The 16,864-nt window shown below is 41.2% G+C and overlaps 1 protein-coding gene across 12 annotated transcripts in view; it reads left to right on the top strand.

Annotated features, from left to right (window-relative positions):
* The first annotated feature begins 1,745 nt into the window (after window positions 1–1,745).
* Window positions 1,746–16,864, top strand: part of nfixb (nuclear factor I/Xb) — a 145,109-nt gene continuing 129,990 nt past the window's right edge. For 3 of the 12 annotated variants that reach the window (XM_061712106.1, XM_061712104.1, XM_061712099.1), the window contains exons 1-2: window positions 1,750–2,829; window positions 12,323–12,406. In XM_061712106.1, the coding sequence (XP_061568090.1) occupies window positions 2,827–2,829; window positions 12,323–12,406 (87 nt within the window). In that variant the 5' untranslated portion in view covers window positions 1,750–2,826. Of the gene's footprint in view, window positions 2,830–12,322; window positions 12,407–15,700; window positions 16,066–16,864 lie in introns of those variants that run through there. The other 9 variants (XM_061712107.1, XM_061712100.1, XM_061712101.1 and 6 more) reach the window with 7 other exon arrangements.

Genomic DNA, 16,864 nt, shown 5'->3' on the forward strand with positions numbered 1-16,864 from the left:
CCTGGAAAAGGCCACGAATTTTGACATACATTAATATTTACTGCTTAAATTATTGATCAGTCGTTTTAAAAATAAATATTCTTAGTCCGTGAGGAAAACTCGATATAATTTTATCATTAACGTATTTGTTCAATATCGTAAAAAAACAAAAGGCAAGATAAATAATTGGACACAATCCTGATATTTTTGTGGATTGCAGGAAAAATACATTTCTGAAAGTTCACAAGAAGAAATGATCTAAATAATAATTATTCATGTTTTGCCATGGATTAATAACGGGGTTTTTTCGTGAATTATTTGAAGGAACAAGGAAAATTGCCCATCCGAAAATAACCGCAGTATTTATTTATGATGAGGCATTAGATGCTTTAAAATAGATATCATGGTATAAATTTGCTTCGTTTGAGTTGAAATCAATAACGGACACTTTAACTATAAGATAAGAACTAACTATAACTATAAGAATGAGAAATACTGTATGTGTTAAGTAGACACCAGTTTCCTCCAACATCTAGATTAAGAGGAAGCTTTGTGTTTAAAACACAGATAAAGGTTTTCATCAGGAATTTAAATTAGAAAAAAAAAGTTCTGTAGCCTATGTTGTAAACTCGACATAAAGTCTTCAAATTTGGGATGTCCTCACTAGAACAGCCATATTGTGCCATCTTATTTTTTTAAATAAAAAAATATATTTTTAACAAAAAGTAATAAAATATATTTGTGCAGTTCATTTTATTCTTTTTGCATCTTTATTTTCATTTGAAGAATCTATTTTAAATTTTTCAAAAATTGTTTGACTATTGAGCTGTTCTCTCCCTAAAATATTTTACTGCAGGTCAACAACTCTGGGACATTATGTTTTTCATTTTTTGTGACGGGATGCACTTGACAAATCCTTGTGTCCCTGCTCATCGTGACTTTGGCACTTTTACATCTGTAAAATGTAATATTTCCCATAAAACCCAAATGTCTGTTTTTCGTAATTTAATCACGAGCGGATAGTGTCTCTTGGAGGCGTTCCTGCTTAAATTTCACCTGAATTTCCACAGCTAACTGGCTTCTTGTGATGAATAATTATTGTATTTTCCCTGAGCCACGCACCTGCCCCATAACCTGCAGTGTGCGTGACTCCTGACCCAAGTGAGTTCATGATAAAATAAATACAGAAGGGTGTTTGTTTGGACCCTGGTTGCTTCTTTATTGTGAACTATTTGGCCTGTTTGACGTAAAAACGTGGCAATCATCTAGTGTTAGAAAATGAGCCCAGGGAGATTAATGATGGTTGAAACCACTCAAATTCTTCTCACCACAGGATTTGTCTGTTTTCACCATTGCGACTGAATCACGAGTCCAGCCCTGTTAAACTTCCTGAAAACCTTTGAGAAATCCACGCTTCCCCACAATGTTTATTGGCACAAATAGGTCTGACAACGTTTTCACCAAAACAAAAACTGCAATTACAACACTTTAATGATCATATAATTATATTGTTGCAAAATATGATGATATTTTCAAATACAGATTTGGGCTCCATACATCTTTTTTTTTTCCAAATGACTTCCCAAGTACAGATTTTACCTGCTCTTTTATCAGGTGCAAGAGCAAGCATGCATCAGTTTTTATTTTAGACCTCAAAGTTTGCAAAAACGGAATTTACGGCTTCCCTTTTTCGCCAGTCTTGAGAAAATATTTATCATAACCTCCAACGTCCGCTCCCTCCCGCCCTCGCCGTCGGTGCCGAGCTGCCCCTACACTCGCGCCGGTGAGAGCTACTAATCCTCTGCGTCCAAGGTTTACTCTGAGCTCGTATTTAATTCCTCTAAACCCCCAGCTGCCGCCCTGGTAACTCACTGAGCACGACAGACTGTGAACCAATCGGGTTATTAATAATTCACCAGCCCTGCGCTCCTCCGGCCGCGGCCGCGTCCTCACCGCTGCGCGCCCGCAGCCACGCTGCGCTTCTCACTTTGTGCTTTTAATTTCAGCTGCTCGGTGTCACGCAGAAAAACAGGGGGACACGCACCTTTTTCACTTCTCCGTTATACCAGCTCGCTTATACGCGGTTCCCCCACGAATGGCATTTGCCAACTAGAATCCCTTTTGCTTTTTTTGCTGCTGGTTCTTTCCACCAGCCAGACGGTTGCGACATCCACGCTTTGCCACATGGTGAGTTTTGCTTCCCACTTCTCGACAACTTTCTCTGGATACTGAGGAACAGGTGGACGGGGAGACAGAAGGAGCGCCCTGCAGTTTTCCAGGTCGATCAGAGCCGGGGCATGCAGTGAGGCAGAGCTGCCGGTGCGTTCCCCCGGACCGGTGCGGGAGCAACAGCTGAGCCGGTGCGTCGGAAGCCGCGCTGCGGGAACTCACGGTCGCTGCTGCGGCCGCACTCTCCGCTCCGTCCCCGGGCCGGGACGGTGTGACCTGCGCGCTGCTGCTGGCGCACACTGGGACTTTACGCTGCTACGCTGCCAGATCACGCTCAAACAGCCGCACCGGCCACTTTTTTTTTGTGGGAATATCACGAGCTGAAACCCCGAACATAAACCCCCTTTGTTGCGGAGACAGTGTCGGGAAGCCCGACTTGGATTCTATACGGCGCTTTTTCTCTCGCTTTTGAATGAAGAAAACTGACTGCAAATTGCACTAAAGAATGTTTACCGGGGTGCAGGCCGTGTATTAGAGCTCTTTTGCTTCCGGTACAAGGCCCACAGCTGAAACTGAGCACCTTTTCTCTCTCACGCTTTTTTTTTTTCCTCTGGAAGCCGAACTTTTGAGAGTGGAAAATGGGTCTTTGAGAGTGTTGGCACATTTCCTCACACAACAATGGTACGTGCTATGTAAACCAATAATTTGCTCATTTATACAGTCAGTTTTACAGGTTCATTGTAGCTCATATTTCATGACAAATTGAAGACCGTTTCTGTTCATCATGATCCTAGAAGTTAAATTAATTATAATTATTGTGTGCATTTTGTTTCTAAGTAACCAAAAAGTGTCCCAAGTCCCTCCACCAGCCCGGACCAGCTGTCACATTTGAGAATGCTTTTGTTTTTATGGTTAGGCTACTTAAAAAAAAAAAAAAGTGAAAGTGTCTTGCTCAAGTGCTTCATGAACATTCGCTGCAAAGGAAAACACACTCCACGTTATTTTAATAGATGGCGACGATGTGGCCAACATTTACTTTCCAACCTCCTGTCCAAGTCAGTGCAGTCCCTGTCAGTCCACCACCCGATGCCTCCTGCCGTTGCCGTTTTATCCACACAGAGAACATAACTCCTCTCACTGGAGTGGTCTCTGGTGCGAGCCCGTCTGCACACTATTTATAGCCATACATGCGAGACGCGCTATCGCATATCATTCAGACTAAGCAGCTACTAAAGAGGCGTTACAGCGTATGTAAAGGTTACATTGTGAAACACGAGAGGTCCCGACCTAAAGAAAAAGTCTAACCCAGTTCGGAAATGCGGTTTTTCAGAGAATGGGGCTTATTATTTGCGCCAATTTGTGATTATGCATCTATTTATTTGTGCGTAATTACGCACAGCAGTTCGGACTTATCTCTTCATTTGGCAAAGGGGTTTATTTCTGGAAGTTAGATCAATTGTGGGCCACAGAGAAAAAGTTTATTTTGCTTGTTCTGGAGACGTTGCTTTTAGCTTCCCTTTGCAGATATAGAGATTTCTGTGGTGATTTGGTCATTTAGTTCATGTAAAAACATACTCGTGGACTCTTTCTAGTTTTATTTCAGTCCTCAGAATTAAGGGTAAATATATTCTCTGTGAGGTTGTGGATATAGACTTAAAGGAGGCACTTGTAAGTTTAAAAGGTATTATTAAAACATCTGTAAGTGCAGCATTATCATATCTAACTCACACATATCCTTGACCCTTAGAAAGATTCTTTCTTGGCATGAAATGAGTCAAGTAAGGCAATAGTTAGAGGAACCTCCCACATACAACCTCGCAGCTACTAAGATACCAGGAAGAGACTTATTTGCACATGAATATGGGAGATTATTAGTATGAATAATTATTTGTTTACTAGCATCCTTGCTGACATGGCAGCTGCCCAAGAAGCTCATCAGTAAAAATGATATGAAATTCAGGACAGGCCTCACATGGGATTATCTTGACTTGTTATTCTCCTACTTACAGCAGCAACTTACCTCTTTTTTCCTTTTCTTTTTTCTGTATAAGAGATGCTGTTCGCTGAACTGGTGCCAAACATTCCAGTTGCATGTTAGTTCAGTTAGAATACACTGGAGGCTTCTGTCAGTCAGTGTCAGGATGAAAACCCCATCCCTGCCACACAAATAAAAACCAGGACGCCTCATGACTGTTCGGTATCTGTAGATCTGCAGATTCTAGATTGTGTCCATATCTGCTGGGAAACAAATGCAAAGCTCGCCCCTTTATTCAAAGAATATAAGTAAATCTCCTGACTCACAGATACATTAGAGCTCCTCATCAAGCTGTTCTAACCCCTTTTAAATATCAGATAAATCAAAAGTGTAATGGGAAAAAAAATACTTATAGGCACTCAATTAAAAGCATCCAGCAAAAAACCCAAAACATTTGTTATAAATAATTCTGAGTGAGTTCATCCCAAATCCTGTTTCTGTGTGCGTTTCTGTGTGCGTTTTGCAGCCTGCCACATGACGATCAGGTAGTTAGTTTTGCAGTTATGTGAGATCTCCCTCTTGGCTGTTGCTGCCTGTGATGTCATCCCTCACTGTATACAGAATATCATGCTATTGTGTTTGTCCTGGCCTCGACATTTATTTGAAGTAGGCTTTAATAGCCAACGTGGCATTTAAGCTTTTGCAGTTAGTCAAAGATGGATGTATGGTCAAACATCATAGGCGTTAAGAGGGTGAGCTCAGATGGGCTTGTCGGGCTGATTGATTTTTAAGCTGTTGCAATTTAAAAGTAGAGGGGCGACAGAGGATGTATGACGTTGCAAAATCCTCTGATGGATTCAGCCTCTTACATGTAAAGACAAGAAAAGTAATAGAAAGCGTCCCTTTTCATTATTAACGCGTCTTTGAGCAGGGGCCAAAAAAATTGTGGACACAAAAATACGTGAAAACTCTGTCGTGCCAGATTGTTGAGCATAGAAATGCACGGATTTACTTTAAAATGCATGAAACCGATCTGGACTTCATACCAGCCAATTTAGTCTCTGAGATTTTCCAAAAGTACATTTCACCCAATAGGCCTGGGCCTGGAGAAGGTGGTGGTATCTGTTCTGTTTATCTGTCTTTTTATTTTGATTTTTTCTTTGCGTGGTAAAGTTTGAACTTGCGTTGCTGGATGTAACGATGAGCTGCGCTCACTGGCAATCATTTGCAAGCCCACACAGTGATTTTTCCACGACAGAATTTCTGTTTTTAAAGCAGTTCTGTCTGAAAGCCAGAAGATCAAAGCCATTCAAAATTGGTTCACCACATTTTCCCTGATTCCCTGAATCTTCCCGCAGTACTCTTTGCAGTTTTCCCCATCAGGAATTCTATCCATTAGTATTTTTACACCTGCTCCATGCTGGAGGTGTGGGAGCCTCCCACAGTTGTCCTTGGACAAGAAGTGAGGTTTGAGCTGGAAAGTCCGTCATATAGACACTTGATACCTTTATTTATTTATTTCTTTACTTGCTCAGGCGGTTAACTCAAAAGATGATGAACAGGTGCAACTTATTTTCATTCTTTCTTTTCAGTCAAAGGGGGTAAAAATGGTATGGCTGAATGCAGCAAATGCTGTGGATGACTAATAGCCATGTTGGTCTACTGTGGAAAAGTGTAGCGGTTTGTTAAAGGAAACAGAAGTAAAAAAAAAAAGAAGAAATTGATAAACCCAGCAGAAGTTTAAGGTAGAGATATCTGTGGAAGACAGTGGAGGGCATAATTATTCATCCATAATCCAGGGTCTCTTATATAGAGAAGACATCCCAAGTGTTCACCAGAAGGTGTAAATCATTCATAAACCTAAAGAACACAAAGGCCAGATTAGACTTTAGCTCTGGATCAGCATTCTTTGGACAGACGGCGCTAAAATCGACCCAGACCAGCAGCAGAATAAAGGCAGAGAGGACCTGGAATGGCCTCTGGTCTGGACACAACAGCACGTACAGTGTGCAGCTAAACTCCGAGGTGTGTTGGGAAATACTGTCTGCAATGATTCAACAGAAAGAAGCAAAGCCGAGCGAAGGACGTTTCAAAGTACAGATGAACATTGACCCAAAAACACATGGTTTGGAAGAATCCCAGAAGTTTTTGGAGAGTCACAGCGAATGAAAATAGTTCTTTGGAGACGAGATCCTACATTTAAGATTCCTTCTGTTAAAGATTTTCAACAAAGTTTTTATCTTTGAATATATATATATATATATATATATATATATATATATATATATATATATATATATATGTACATGTATATATTTTAGCTACGATCATCTCTGTGTGTTCATTTCCAGTTAGGAAAATCTAAATTAAATTGAACTCTTCCTCCTGTTTGAATGGGAAAGCCCTCAAATTAAAACTGGGCGTCTTCGCTTTAAACCCATATTACGCTGTTGCCTATAAAGTTGGAATAATTTAGTTTTCCTTCTTTTAAACCTTCTTTTGATTTACAACAATTCCACAAGAAATAATAAAAAAAAGAGACAACAGTAGTTGTACATGTCCCTTCTGAAGCAAAATATACTCTTAAAGAAAAAGCAGTTTTCATTCCAAAGTGCAGTGATGAATGTATACAATATGAAAACAAAAGGATCCCTTTTCCAGTTCTGCTTGAAGTGAAGCTCTTGTTGGTGGAAAGTGATAACACCGGAGTGAGATGATCCTACTGGTTTAACTCCCATCAATGCCACTCGTGATCCTCTATCTTATATCAAACCCTGCTTCATTTACTTGCTTAAGACTTAACACTCACATTAATTGGTTTCACAAGACACCCCAGACTGAACAGCAGCTGTGTAACCCGGTAATTTGAGTAACCTAATTTGAGAAGGTGTTTGTATCGTCTTCACTTAATTTGGAAAAAAAAAAAAAAATCACAAAAACAATACCTGCATTTCCTCCCTTTGGTATCTTTTTCTGTGGCTTAATGAGGAATTAAAGCCAATAGCATTATTCATTAATCAGGGCTTGCCACCTACTTATCATCAGCAACATTTGCATAGTTGTTTTCAACATGTTCATTTCTTAGCATTCATATACTAGTTTTAGCATCCTTAATAATCAGGCATCAGATGGATCATGCCAAATTGAGTGCTGAAAAAGAACCGGTGGCAAGCCCCAGAAACATACTGAAAATCCTTTCGAAACACACGCTCTTTTAATTACTGCCTCCCCTGCTCCTATTCCACACCTCTCGAGATGCAGGTGTAAAATATCACATTTTTCCAGCATTCTCCCCAAGGTGAAGCTAGCTTGGACTCACACAACGTAATTCTTTCCTTTCATATTCCCCCACATCTTTTTTCTTTTTTTTTTTTTTGTACAAACAAGTTCCCCCCTCCCATCCCATCCCTCCCACCCTTTGATGTGCTTTCCACATCTGCACAGGTTTGTTAGCTTGTTACCAGGTGAAGAATAAGGATACAATTAAGACTGAATAAGAAGGACTGGGTAGGATATCAGCTTGCGTTTTACAGCGTATGAGAAGCATCTGATGCTCCATAAACTGTTCGGCTCTGAAAGCCAATGCTGCAAATGATTAGGACGATACAGAGAAATCATCAGAAGGCTGGCAATCAGTTACTGTGAAGATACCCGCCTCTTGTGGATCGTTGCATAAATATGGAAACCCAGGTGGTTTCTGTGCTCCGTGTCTGTGTGAACAAGACAATGAGTGAGACAGAGGAAGGCGGGAATTATGTATATGTGCTCCGATTATTCAATTGAGAAGCAGCCAACTTAGCCATTCCCCCCACCCACCCTTCATTTCTGACTTATTATAATTGTGGCTTTCAAAGAGAAGTGAGCAGCCCTGTGATCTGCAGAAGTGCCGTACAGATCCTGATGTGTTCACTGGTCCTTCTTTAAAGCATCTTCTTTAAAGTTCAGTCGCAGCAGGCTCAGCCTTTTGCAAACCTTAAAGAATAGACAGGTCAACAGGCCGCTGCCTCAACTTATAATACTGTAATGGATTCTTACAATAAATTCTGATTAAATCAATATTTTCACTGCAAAATTAAAACATATGTGAAGTAAAGTGCATGGATCTGCTTTCTAAGGTCCACGTTAGCCGAGCTTTGTACAAAGACTCTATTCATGAGTAAGCTCTAATTAAAGTTTTAAAACCATGCCTACCGACACACTTACATCTCCCTAATGAACGCTAGCACGAAAACAAACGCTCTTGGTTTTTAAAGGTTTTTTTTAAAAGCTGAGATTTCAAAGAAGGTGAAGCAACTTTTTTTCCTAATGTTCCTCTTTGCAGCGCTGCTGACTTGCAGCTACCGAGACAAACAGAAAACACACACTCCTCTTTTAATCTTACACTTTCTTATTGGGGTAAAACCAAATAGAAATCACCTGATTCAGTCTTAGACAGACAATAACATATAACTTCTTTTCTCCGTGCCATTATTTATTTGATCAGAAATGAGGCCAAAAAGGAAAAATGTACAAATGCAGGACTAGTAACCCCTGGATTCAAGACCTAGCAGATGTCCCACCGTTTTGTAGATATGTGTACCTTTCTCTATTTACCACTCTTCTCTATGGCATGGCTTAAGTTTATTGCATTTTGCTCTTACTTGGGACAGTTTTCTTAAAGTCCTGCTGCAGCGTTTCACTTCAGTTGTGGCCTGGACTTTGATCTGGATCCCGAAGCCCGTTGCATTTCAGGCATTTTTATGAAGATGTGTGGTGTTTTAGATCATGCTGCTTGACTCAGTTTTGACCAAACTTTTGCTTTCGGGCTGATGATTCACACATTTGAACCTGGACTATTTCGGCGTAGAGCTCACGGTCCATTCAGTCGCCTCAGTCATCAAACGTGGGCAGAGCCCATGAAGCGTTTACGGACTGAAATTTCAGAATTCTTGAAACTGTTAGTTTTTAACTTTTCGTAGATACGAACATATGAGCTCCTGTCTGCAACCACGTGTTGAGCTTCTGTGAGTGCAAATGAATATCACTTATTATCAGAATTTACAACACTAATGCATTAGATATATATAGATATATATTATATAGACTGTTTTTTTTTTCAAAATTTGCAGATGCTGTTAAAAAAAGTGTCTTACACCCAAGATTAAATAAAATATATATATATATATACAACACATTTTTACCTAATTGAACTTTCTCATATTTAGACTTCAAATTATCTTTCTGTAAAAGTCACTAAATTGATTACAGTAAATGGACTTTCAGCCTATAAGTGATTAGGGATTAGGGATCCTAATTTACAAAAAGAAAAATGTAAAAATCATGAAGTGAATGAAGTTGTTCTTTACATTTGAATGTTACCTTTATTTGAACTACAGAAAGAATGCAAAGTTTGAGGGGCAACAATCCTTAAACACAATACAATAATGAAAATCTAATCCAATCTAATGGTCTCTAATTATTGAACAACGGGATCACGATGATGTTCATAAATGTACACACCTTCTTACCATCAAATCAGTTTTACAGTGAATCTGGAGTATGTTTTTAAAAAAAAGGTCATTTATGTGCAAATTTCCTCCGATATACGAAAGATTTCACGAATCTTCATGACTGAACAAGTGCCACGGTCCAAATCATTATCCGTCCACTGCCGTGTTTCACAGTGGCTACGAAGTCTTTCTGCAGATTATTCTGCAGATTATTAGAATTAGATTATTTTATCATGCTTTTAAAATGAAACATGGGTATAAGAAAGAGGGTACTAACCTTTGCACATTAAGTAAAACAAAGATAACTGCTGCACTGCCAGGCTGAAGGACATCAACAGCATGCATCATATTTGTCGTTGATAAAGAGTATAATAAGCGACTCAGTGTCTTTTTTCTTTGTAATAAACTAAATATAATGTATGACATTATAGGAACAGGTTTGCTCATCATATTTTTCCATCGTGTTCATGGGAGATTAAGCCACCATGAGCTCATCCATTTGTTTTTCGGCTGATACGAGACTCTTCCTCTTGCAGACCGAACACATTCTTTCTTTAAGAAAATATATTATAACATCCTGTCAAATGTAAACTTCAGCTTCTTAAAGGGCCTTTTTAAATATGTATCACTACTTTATCCAAATGTTGCAAACACACAAATATCCTGAATTGCAAATGTTTTGTCCTTTAGCTGCGTGGAGCCTGAGCTGCTCTGTCTATTCAACGCCGCTGATTCTTAACCGAGAGGCTGCTGAAACTACTAGCGCGCCACATTTTGTGCTTCTCTGTGATAATCAGCAGAGTAAATTGTATCCCTCAGCCCAACTGGGCAGTTTAAGAGCTTAATAGAAAGCCCAAGGAGCTCGATGAGGGCATCATTTAGTGGGACAAATGGTTTCAAATGGTTTCCCTCCACAGTTATATTAATTGTGACGTGCCAGAAGTCGGGCGCTGAGGCTGAACAACACAAGTGCTGTTTTCCAAGTCACTTGGCTGACTTGAGTTCTGACTCTGTTTAAAATGTGTGCGCACCACATGGCACATGCGACTCTGCTAAATAAAACCATTGTTAGTCTTATGATAATCAACCTGCCTGAGACCTTTTGCCACAGACATTGAGTGAAATCATACACACAGATGTCCTTCCTTTGTTAAAAGGGGAAAGGGAAAAGACTCAAGCTGTAACCTCTCATTTCGGAGGATATGAATAGCCTGTGTCTCCAGCCGCAGCTCGGTTAGCCCCAGTCTGGGACTTATTATAGTGCTGGTGTGTTTATGCATGTGTCTCTGCATGTATTTGTTCAAGGGCAATCTCATGTCACCCTATGCACGTGTGTATTTGTGTGCATATGTAAATGCTTAAGTAACCTAAGGTCTGTTTGAGTTCCCCCAGAGCTGTTTATCTCACACGCCAGTTCAAATAGTATAACTTTACATTTTCAAACTGGCTACGAGCAGAGTTTATCCCTGCTTTTGCCGGCACGTTTGTTTATGTAGAGAAATAAGAATGTGACATTTTCTAAAACTTCGCTTATCCATCAACAAAATACAAGTTTCCAAGTGCCGTCCATCTACCCGTCCGTTATCTCTGCCCGCTTATTCCTGCTTTGGGTGGATGGGGGGGTACGCCCTGGACTCACAGGGCCATTTATAGACAAACAACACACACTCACAGCTATGGGCAAATAAGACATATATGTTTTGGGACTGCCAGAGGAAACCGGAGCACCTGGAGAAAACCCATGCGAGCATGGAACAACATGCACGCTCGAGTGCTAACAGCGCAGCCAGCATGCCGCCCGTTTCAGATTACCCTTATTAATGAACTTCTTCTCCTTAACTGGAGTTATTTTCATTAACCTAGCAGATGTGAGCCCTTTTGCCTAACAGGTTTACCCCATTCCCTGAAAAAGCATTCAAATCTAGCCTGGAAAAAAAAGCTGTTTGTACCAGTTTACTCTCAAAACTAATAACCACTGGCCGGTCAGCCAGAAAGAACCCCCACCCTGACCCAGATCCTAAGTCTTTTGGTTTTACACCCATCCCTCGTTGGCCTGGCTGTCATAGTTTACTCCAGAACCGCTGTGGACCCTTATTCAGAGCCTCTCCGTGCATGTCCATAGCATACTAATGAACTGCCCCAAATATAAACACTTAAGCCGTGCAAAGTCGAGCTTTTAATAGGGCCTGTGTTTTGTCTGCATGTGGGCAGAATTACGGCCCGTCCATGTGCAATTCTGCACTGAATGTGCGTAACATGACTGTGCATGTGAGTTTGAATGATTTGTGCTGATCAGGACACACTGACAGAAAAGTGACCATGCAGGTGAAATAGCAGGGACAGGAAATGCTATTGTGTCGGCGTATTGTGCAGCGGGTAGAGCAGCTAAACACGTTGCTCCCCATTCAAGTGGCAATGACTGGCAGGGCTGGGCCTCAGGCCTGCACAACACATGGGCACAGGCAGGCGATGCACAACACCAGCTATGTGTGTGCGTGAGCGCCAGTAGATTGTAAAGATGAAAGGAGTTATCTGGTGGTGGGACTTGAGGATGATTTTTTCAAATAGGTCAAGAAGGAGGATTAGAAGGATTTTCGTGTTTAAAATCTGCTTTTGCAGCTTTGCAAACCAGCTTTTCTGTGTGTTTTAAGTTCCTTGATCTTAAATACGGTGACAACTAATGAATGAATGACTTTGTGTTACATTTCAGGCAACCGAAACCTTTCTGTTGAACGAAGAACCCTCCAGAGGTCCTGGGATGCCTGAATGCTTTGTAGTATCAGATTCATACAGGGTATGCATTATTATTATTATTATTATTATTATTATTATTATTATTATTATTATTATTATTATTATTATTATTATTATTATTTATATGATGATATTAAAAGTGTTATTGGAGTCATTACTCAGAACTCTGTCTGTTTTCAAGCTCTTGGTAATAGCTCTGCAATCACAACGTCATTCACAACTCCCCCTCAGCTGCAAACCATTACAATTATTATTTCCACACACACATTTAAGAAAAAAAACTGGGCTTTTGCCGCTTCACCAAAGCGCCCTTGCTTTACGGCAGTGAAAATTACAATGTTGATGTGCACCATGCCATATCATATGAAAAAATAGGGTAAAAGAAGAAAGTGAGCATCTAACGTATTAAAAAAAAGGATAAAAGTGGATTTCCAGCTAACATGACATGAAAGCAGAGAAGTGCAGCTTGGGAAGAACAAGTGCAGGTGCATGGTGTTAAGGAGCAGTAGAGGACTGAAAGTGTGTTTGTTAATGAGGTGGAAGCCACTTTTTCTAGGCTGCGTTCTTTGTTTGCAAAAGTTAAGTTCAATGCCAAGTCTCACAGAAACTGGGTTGCTCCAGTGTATCGTGTGTCTCAGGGTACAGAAATGAAGCGTTTTGGCTGTAACTGAGTAGCACGTACGGCTGGTATCGAGGACTCTTTAGTGGGCTGGGGGGGTTGGGGTGAAGTGGGGTACTGTGTTGGATTCGGGAACCAGTAAGTTCAAGAACCTGCACATCCACCTCCGATCCACTGCAGCAACTAACTGAAGAAGAAAATTGATCAGCTTTTGGAGGGTGATTGATCCTAATGAATGTTGGGATGCTTGTGTTTCTGTAAAGAAGGATGGAGTGTAGCATAAGGATGCATGTGAGATGAGAGCATTTTTTAACTATACAGGTTTTAGGATACATTTTCAGAGGATTTTGGTGGATTTAAAATTTGGCATAAAAATAAATCAATAGAAAAAAAATTGTATTCTATATTCAGCATTTCATATCATTAAATCGTGACATTTACAGCCATATAAGGATTGATTTGCTGGGCTAATGTTAATATCTGTCCACCAATCAAGTGTTAAAATAAAAGTGTCAAGTTGATAGTCATATTGTAAATTGATGTAATATAGAATCTTGTTCTAAATAAAAAAAAGTAGAAAGAACAGATATAGATAAAAACCTAAACTTAAGGTTTTCACTCATTTTATGTGTTCATGTATAGAAAGTGTCAGATTGTTTGCATGAATATAAGGATGTTAAAACTGTTTTAAAAACAGTTAAATAGTATAACTATAGCCATTTTCCCATTTGCACTTTTGTTCTTTTTCAACGCATCATATTTTATATGCTTACATGCAGCTAGAGTTTATAGGAGAGACTTTTACAGGGAGTCCTCCCAACTTAAGAACCTGCAGTATGCGCTGGAACAATGTAAACAATGAGCTGCTATAGAGCTGACATCTGCTCGGCCCATGCATGCACCAGCCAACAGCACTTTTCCTTATCTCCTCTTTTTCGTGTATCTCATCTCCTTCCGCACTCGACAGGCAGGTGTGGTATCAACACTGCCTGCAGTGTGATTTGGTGCGTGTGCACTTCATGCAAATCCACGCTTAACTCTCATCCTTGAATAAACTGTTTCGCAACAACAAAAGCCCATGCACAGCCTCCCCGTAGCGGGTCGACAAGGCCGGCTGCAAAGATTATAAGGACTGACTTGCCTGATCATTTCTTAATGAAAGTACAAAAAAAAACAAAAATAAAGACCCGGCTGCTGGGTTAAGTCGTTACAGCGCCGGCCGCTCTGGAGAAGTGGTAAATATGTATATTCCAAGCGTGTGAAAAAGCAGAGCCACAGCAGACCCACTAACCATGGCATATGGCTCTACCATGTGTTACTTAATGAGAGATTTACTCACACAGACCACTAAATGTGTGGCTCGTTTAAGGAGCCTCGGCAGCGCGAGTGTTTGCATGTGTTGCATGCAAGTTGACGTTATGAAGGAGAAGCAAGAGCTGCGACCTTTTGCACTTTTGCCGAGCTTGAAATGGAAGCTATGAACAGAAAGAAAAATACCTCAGAACTTGCTGACAATTGTTATATGAAGTTGATACACCTGCTTAGACGTGGAGGAAAAAGGTGCATGTGTATGTGTGTGCAAGCACTTGGGCGTGTCTGTCCATGTGTTTTTCATATTAGTCATGTATCATATTCAGGGAGAGGAATGGTGGTGTTATAACCTTGTGTGGTGGCGAGTTAGTACAGGAGGTTATAGTTTTGCGGCATATATGCTGCACGACCGCGCGCTGTCTCCGTCCCTGCCTGCGTCTCTGGCGCGCGTCATGGGCCGCGTGCAGTAATTGGCAACACGGAGCCCAGATCTCTTTGTTTCGCCTGCAGAGGCTTGCGGTTAAAAAGCACAAGCGGTAGGCCTCATAAATCTGTGGGACTCCAATGTCAGCCCCACAATCTCAGCTCCACCCCGTCGCCCCCACCCCCATGTACTCCTGTACCCAAATTCTCCAACTGCAACAGTCGGAGCCTGCATGGCTCAAGAACTGTTGTTTTATTACTTTTGTATGATATGTGATTGTGTGTGTATGTGAGAGAGAGGGACATATAGTGTGTGTTCCCTCCTCCATCCCAGTTTAGTATTTTGATCCTGCTCACAGGCAGTGATTATACGTCTGTCTTCACTGTTTGCTATGTTTCTACTTCATAGTGAATGCTGCAGTCGCTGTTTGGCTTGGACTCACTTCACTGGGTTGAAGCTACAGTTGTGGCTTGCAGACTGGGTCAAATATGGTTCAGTAAATAAATAGACTCAACTCTACAGCCTCTATGAGAAGATGCATTGATTCAAATGCCTTGCAAATGAATTCAAGTTCATAATCCAACACAAACTTGAGCTTGGAATGCGTGAGATTTGAGAGAAACCGTCACATCGGACGTATAACCGAATATCTGAGAGGTTTTCATGACGCCGATCACATAAACCCGGTTTGTCCACGAAAATCGTTAATAAGGGATTTTTTTAGTAAAACTACTCAAAGAAACTCCCATATAACCTAAAAAAAATACTCCAATCGCAAAATAAAACCTAGATGTGTTCCTTTTTACAACGATCGCGTCCGATTGTGCGTTTATTCTGCGCGCAGCACCGCAGAAGCGCATCCGTCTCTGGATCACTGTTTGTAATGATAGTAACATGGAATTCAAAGGACAAGTAAACGCAACTGAAGTGTTGCATGGCACCATATGAGACGCAGGGAAGTACGGATGTAGCCCGTGGGCAGTGTGCAGAGACTCAGATCACCCAGCAAAGTTGAATATCATTTCAAAAACGCTGCGCCTCGAAACAACCTCGGCGGAATCCGCCTTTTTTACAAATCGAGCTTCGGGAGAGTTTGCTACAAAGAAGAGAGCGATTAAAGTCCTGCAAAAGGGGAGAGGGGAGGGAGGCAAAGTTTTTTCCCTGAAACTTTGTGCAAGCTTTCACTTTCTAGGCGGGGTTACTGTAAACTGCAGCAGCATGGAGTGAGAGAAACGGGACGGCGAGAGATTGCAATGCAGCATACCGAGCGTCCATCCAACATAAATAAGCTCTCCAATCCTCCCTTCTAAAGATTATCATGTACTCCCCGTACTGCTTGACACAGGTAAACTGTCTTTTCTTGTTTCATTGTTTGAGTAGCCTACAAAGGAAACGCTGGGTTTTTTTTTTTTTTTTTTTTTTTGGTAATGTTCCGCCTCTGTCTATTAGTATGGCTCTGCCATTCAGCTTTGTTAGAGCGTGTTTTCTCTTGTACGTCTCACTTTGACACTTCACCTCAACTCTCCGACGCCCGGTCGCTCTTGTCGCGCGTTTCACCACAGGAAACTTTCTTGCGCGTTTCCAACCACGCGTGCTTTTGGAGAGAAAATGGCGCTTCTCCCGAAATGTATTTCATATAAAAAAAAAAAAAAAAAAATGAAGGAGGGGGGCTTGCGGGAGGAGGAGAAGTTAGAGCGCAGGAATAGACGGAGGACCGGGAGTTGAACGATTTTTCCAAGTGTCGGGTGTTGGGGGGGGGGGGGGGTTTGCAGGAGAGGAGTGTGAGCGGGGGAGCGGACGCACTCCGCCGCTTTTTGGGGCTGCTTTTGTGTGGGACGGAGACCGGGAGAATGACGGGCTGGAGACTGGGGTGTGTGTGTGTGTGTGTGTGTGTGTGTGTGTGTGTGTGTGTGTGTGTGTGTGTGCGTGTAATAGGCTCATGCACGCTCCGAGATGGCGTTTTTCTCGCTCCGTGCCACACCGCAACTCAACTTCTTGCAGTTGAATGCAACGCATGAGCACATGTTGGTTAACAGGACACTGATTTTCTACTGGCTTCATATTCACGCACTGAGTGCAAGACAGAAAAATTGTGGCGTGGTGTTCAATTTAGGGTAACGTACGTTACATGTAGGATAAAAAAA

The sequence above is a fragment of the Cololabis saira genome, chromosome 21 (assembly GCF_033807715.1).
Source record: "Cololabis saira isolate AMF1-May2022 chromosome 21, fColSai1.1, whole genome shotgun sequence".
Lineage (NCBI taxonomy): Eukaryota > Metazoa > Chordata > Actinopteri > Beloniformes > Belonidae > Cololabis > Cololabis saira.